Consider the following 6,000-nt stretch of genomic DNA (forward strand, 5'->3'; position numbering starts at 1 on the left):
TTTGAGGATTTCTTACGCTTCCTTTATAGATTCATAAGATGATATTCATTTGATAAATCATTCACCAATACCATTAAAAATATTAAATTAACATGCAAAGCTTTATTATTATAGCCAGATATTTTTTCATCTTTAGTAGTCCCATTCAGTTCAAGTTTTACCTTAGCATTACCTACATCATTATTTTCAGTAGGTTGAGACCAACCTGTAAATACAGCCCACCAACTTCTCAGCTTGTGACTTAATGAATGATGTCATTCTGACCTTCCAATATGGATAATTCGAGTCATTCAACAGGGGTAATCGAGTAATGGAGCTTCTTTCTGCAAGCAACGACATCTCACACAAAATAAAATAAATAGAATAAAATAATCTCAAGATCTCACTAAGAGTTTAATGACAAGCTCTAATACTAATTGAAAGTTCGTATTTTAAAATTACCAATTTATTATTTAATTAATTTCTTAATTAAATGTGAAATAATAAATTTAGTGCTGAAACAGTTTTTCTTTAGCTACAGAAAATAATTCTGTAACTCTAGAATAAACCATAAAACAAACAGTGCAAAAACGTAAAAATACACAAGGTTTTTGTACGTGGTTTCAACAATCCTTGTAGATTGTTACTAGTCCCAGGACCACGTCTAAAGATAAGATTCATTAGATTGATCTCATAAATACAAAGTAATTGACTTATGCATAAATAGACTCATTCTTATTGTATGTCGCAAGCTTGATGTATTCCATCTTCTAATCGAATATTATTGAAACTTCAAGTGCTCGAACTCCTTTCAATCTTCTTGAAGAGTGCTTGCTTCCTCTCAACGCAATACTTGTAAAGCTATCTCCTGAAAGCTTGTAGAACTTTCTCCCTAACGTAGCAGTGTTGTTCTTTTTTTTTTTTGTAGACTTGATTATAGACTCAAGACAATACAAAATACATAAACACAGAGAGATGTGAACACAGTCTTCTCTACAAAACAAAGACTTTTTTTTTTCTTCTAAAGATATAAATACAATTCAATGTGTATGAAAGAGATCCATGACCTAGCTACTATAAGGTGTATTTATAATCAATATATACCTTATTGACAGGTCATACACAGTCTGAACAAGACCACAACTCACTTGAAAATTTTCCTAAAATAATTCTTCAATTAGGCTAGAAATTTTTTGTTTTGTACCTATAGAATTGTGAGTAGCAAGTGCGACTTTTCTTTTATAGAAAAGGAAGGTCTTGCTTCGATTTTCTTTACAAGAAATCCAATCAAACATTTTAGGAAACCCACAGAGGATCAGATATACACAGTAGCATAGATAGAAAATAGTTGAGTCATCAAACTTACACTTTATGCCTTACTTTACATAAATAGAAAAACTAATCCTATTTCATTCCTTATATAATTCAATCAATATAAAAACAAAATCAAGGAAACAAACTAAACAACTCAGCCAAAAATAATAATTAAATTATAAAATATTTTGTCAATTGAAAGATGCCAAAAATAGAACTAACACCATCCACACAAGTATGAATTTTAGATTTTTCAATTTAATTCGGACCCGTAATTTATAGATTTGATCGGATTAGATATTTTATAAACACCCATAAAGCTACCCTAAAAAGTTTAGAATAAAATTTTAGTATTTATATTAAATTAAAGTATTAATTCTGAAATTTAATTATTAAATAATGTAAATACGCACAATCCAAAAGAACAAGAAACTACGATACTAGACAAATTCAGTTCCTTTTATATTAAGTACCATATGATGTTTAACACTATACCGATAGCGTATTGTGCAACTAATTAACGGTTTCTTATATTATTTATTAAATTAAATTATGTGAAACTCATATTAATTTGCAACACCACTTGAGAGGGGTGGTTGCTTGTTTCTCTAAATTATTTTTCTCTAAATTATTTAGTACTTTTTTTTATAGAAAAATCAGTTACGATTATATAAGTTTTTATGTTTTCAATATATTTTGTTTCTAAAACTTAGGAGAGTTATCTAATTATTTTTAGTATATTCAGTATATTCAGTGTTAGTTGCTTTGCCTTTCTACTAATATTTATGTATATATAGAAGATTTAGTGTATATATAAATTCAATAGTAGTTTATTCAAAAGTAATTCGAAGGGAAGTGTTTCTCTTCATATTAGGGGATTAAGCTTCTTTAATTATGTTCCTATTTATTTTAAAGTGATTATTTATTTGTAAGTAATTATTCTATGGTTGGATACTCATTCTTCATACATGTTTTTTTTTGGCTTTTGTAAGGATTTTTGCTGTTATCCAGCAGAAGCAGTAACTTTAATAGTTGTATTGGATTGATCTTTTACTTTTGAATTACCTATTAGTTCGTTTGAATATGACTGTTTAGTATTAATTTCAATTTTTTCTAAGAGAGCATCTTTTTGTAATGAATTAGATTCTTTACTTGATAATATTAGTTTATTATCTAATTTTTCTTAGCTATCTTTGATTCATGTTTGTGCTAATAAAACTGCATATGAATTAACAGTTTGTACACTCAAATAACAGTTCGTGTTCTTAAGATAAATGATAAATTAATTTGCATGAATAATTTTTTTATTAATATTAAGAGTTAGCTTCACATTCTTAATTTGTTAAAATAAATTGTCATATATGTATAAAATAAATATGCTAACTAGTTTTACGATGTAATTTCACTCATTTTATCTTCAAATTTACTAATATCAGAGCCACTTATATGTAAAAATAAATTCATATATATAAGATGAATAGAAATTCATTCATAAAGAAAAAAAAAACAGAAGAGAGATATTATTATATAATATATATAAATAGAATGAATAATGCACTGAATCTAGCGGTGTATGAGTCTATGCACTGTATTCGGCGCCGGTTCTCCGCCGGCGCCGAATTCCGGGAATCCCTATAAGAACTATATGCATGTATCTAATTTATTACCTCTTCCTGACGCGTGTTCTTTTTATCGAAATTCACATACATGTGTCTATAGAGAGAAACAGAGTGTCAGAGTGACTTCGTAACGAAGTAAAACCCAGAAAAGAGAAGAAGAGTTCTCATGGCGGAAGTGAAGAACAAGCAGGTCTTACTACGAGACTATGTCTCTAGTAACCCAAAAGAATCAGACATGTATGTAACCACTTCTACTCTCAAACTCAAGCTTCCACAAGCCTCTAATGGTGTTTTGGTTAAGAATCTCTATCTGTCCTGCGACCCTTGTATGGTAAATTGTATGAAGAAGCATCTCAATCCTGCTTCTTATGTAGATTCTTTTAAACCCCATTTGGTGAGTTAATCAATCACTCATTCTCTCCTCCTTTTTCTTCATATGTTTAGTTGTTTGATGCTTCATATTTTTGCAGCCAATTAGTGGGTTTGGAGTGGCTGAAGTGTTGGAATCTGGGGATTCGAATTTCAAAGTGGGAGATTTGGTTGGGGGAATTACTGGGTGGGAGCAATATAGTATCATAGATCAAACTGAGTCACTTTGCAAAATTCACCTCACTGATCTTCCACTGTCTTACTATGCTGGTATTCTTGGTAAGCTTACTATGTGTTTGTTAATATTTCCAACTGACCCCTTTTACTATTCATTACACTGATTTGGTTTAGTTTAAATTCAGTTTGGTATTACAGTCATAACAGTTATGTTAGTTATTCATTTTGTTATGATAAGATTGTATACTTGTACTTTGTATCTTCACTAGCTATAACTAATGCATCTTTTAAGGTCATGTTTGGTTGAAGGTAGTGGAATGGAATGGAATGAAAAGGAATCAAGTGGAAAGACCATTCTCATTTTCATTCCTATTCCCGTGTTTTTACTCCTCCTAACCAGACATATCCTAAATAGTTTTTGCTTTGATTTGCTATTTCAGGGAATAACTTTGTATGACACAATTTCTTGAAATTTTCATAATAATGTATTTTATGTAGGTATGCCTGGTATGACTGCTTACACTGGTTTCTATGAGCTTTGCTCTCCAAAGAAAGGAGAATACGTCTTTGTTTCGGCGGCCTCGTGTGCAATCGGTCAGCTTGTTGGGCAGTTTGCAAAGCTGATGGGTTGTTATGTGGTGGGCAGTGCTGAAAACAAAGAAAAAGTGAGTATTATTATATACTGCAGACGATATAGTACTATACAGTACAAGTAATTCTAAAGTCTCTCTTTTCCTTCTGTTTGAAGGTTGATTTGTTAAAGACCAAGTTTGGATTTGATGAAGCTTTCAACGATGAAGAAGAGGCTGATTTGGGTGCAGCTTTAAAAAGGTTTCATATATTTTTTTCACAACCCAAGTTGTATTCTATACTAATGTCATATCCATTGAAATGAAAAGTGAATAAATAATCTGTTTTCAACTGTGGCAGGTACTTTCCTGAAGGAATAGATATATACTTTGAAAATGTTGGGGGAAAGTTGCTTGATGCAGTGCTACTAAATATGAGATTCAATGCTCGAATTGCTGTGTGTGGAATGATCTCACAGTACAATCTTGAGCACCCTGAAGGCGTTCATAACTTAATGAACCTTATTACCAAACAAGCTCGATTACAAGGATTTGTAGTGACTAACTACTATCATCTCTACCCCAAGTTTCTTGAGTTTATTCTACCTTTCATCAAACAAGGGACCATCATCTATGTGGAAGATGTTGCTCAAGGCTTGGACAATGCCCCTGCAGCTCTTGTTGGTCTATTAGCTGGCTGCAACATTGGAGCACAAATAGTTGCTGTTTCATGATTTGTGGCCTAGTTGGGATGGTTCTCTACTAGCTAATCTGCAAACCCCACCTAATCATGTATCTGCGTACATTGGGTGTATTAGTACTGTTTGTGTTGTGTTGCAATGCAACACAAATTGTTTACACCTTACTTCACCAAGAATCGACTGTGTTTTTGTTAATCAAACTTATACAGTTCATTTTAGTTTTGTCTATGATTTGTTTTCTGTGTATATAATATAATAAGTATATTATAAATATATGTTTATCTTAATATTATTATTATTTGTTTCTTTCTTGAATCTTATTTATGTTTTGATCTAAGTATAGAACTTGTTCTGTTTCAAAGAAAAAAAGTATAGAAGTTGTTCTAAAGGCAGTTTGTAATCTTTCATTTTATCTTATAAATATATATGGTAGAAATTTTTAATTTTAATGTTTATATTTACTTGTTAGTCGTGTGATAATTATTAACTGTTATGATTAATTTTGGCTACGTCTTCAATCACTCTTGATCACTGGAGGAAAGCTCAAGATAAAAGTGCTCTTTTATCACTATCGTTTGAAAATAGTGATGATGGGGCTGAGCTATGGACACCACCTGCAACTAATAACCTCAAGATTAATGTAGACGCGGCACTCTTCCCAAATGACAACTCATATGGCTACGGCCTTGTGGTTAGAGACCACACTGGTAAGTTCCTTGAGGCCAAAACTAGTCAATTTTCTGGTAGCTATCCGGCTGAAATAGTTGAAGCATTGGGGATAAAAGAAGCTCTTAGCTAGATAAAAGGGAAAAATTGGGAGAATGTGGAACTTGAGTCAGACAGTCTTTTATCTGTGCAAGCAATAAGAAGTAACCAAAAGATGTCTTCTATTTTTGGAATTGTTATAGAAGATTGTCGTATGTTGTTTTTCTCTTTAAATAATGTAAAGATACAATTTGTCAAACGATCAGCAAATCGAGTTGCTCATGCTATTGCAAGGCAATCTCGATTTAACCCTGGTGGTTTGTATTTTAGAGCAAGATATCTGGCCCAATTTGAGGGATATCTTGCTTTCTGAATGCTCTTGATTTAATGAAGTTGATATTTCATTCAAAAAAAAAAAAAAAAAAAAAGCTGTTATGATTAATTTAAAAATTAATTAAAAATAAATAATAAATTATGTGTAACTTTATAATAACTCACTTTTTTTTTTTAATTTTTATAAATAAATATAAAAATTTTATAAATTTTAATTACGAAAAAATTCTCATT

The 6,000-nt window shown here is 31.0% G+C and overlaps 1 protein-coding gene across 1 annotated transcript; it reads left to right on the top strand.

Moving 5' to 3' along the window:
• Window positions 1-2,812: 2,812 nt before the first annotated feature.
• On the top strand, window positions 2,813-5,034 carry LOC115697049 (2-alkenal reductase (NADP(+)-dependent)). The gene is made up of 5 exons (XM_030623952.2): window positions 2,813-3,306; window positions 3,383-3,560; window positions 3,957-4,123; window positions 4,207-4,289; window positions 4,389-5,034. The coding sequence occupies exons 1-5, from the start codon at window positions 3,079-3,081 to the stop codon at window positions 4,759-4,761; spliced, it is 1,029 nt and encodes a 342-aa protein (XP_030479812.1). The 5' UTR covers window positions 2,813-3,078; the 3' UTR covers window positions 4,762-5,034.
• Window positions 5,035-6,000: the final 966 nt, after the last annotated feature.

Source organism: Cannabis sativa, chromosome 7 (assembly GCF_029168945.1).
Source record: "Cannabis sativa cultivar Pink pepper isolate KNU-18-1 chromosome 7, ASM2916894v1, whole genome shotgun sequence".
In the NCBI taxonomy this organism is placed as follows: Eukaryota; Viridiplantae; Streptophyta; class Magnoliopsida; order Rosales; family Cannabaceae; genus Cannabis; species Cannabis sativa.

Excerpts from the sequence above, each read along its gene's own strand:
- LOC115697049 (XM_030623952.2), top strand. The coding sequence starts at position 3,079 with ATGGCGGAAGTGAAGAACAAGCAGGTCTTACTACGAGACTATGTCTCT. Across the intron at positions 3,307-3,382 it reads ATTCTTTTAAACCCCATTTG|CCAATTAGTGGGTTTGGAGT; the intron begins GTGAGTTAATCA and ends ATATTTTTGCAG. Across the intron at positions 3,561-3,956 it reads TTACTATGCTGGTATTCTTG|GTATGCCTGGTATGACTGCT; the intron begins GTAAGCTTACTA and ends TATTTTATGTAG.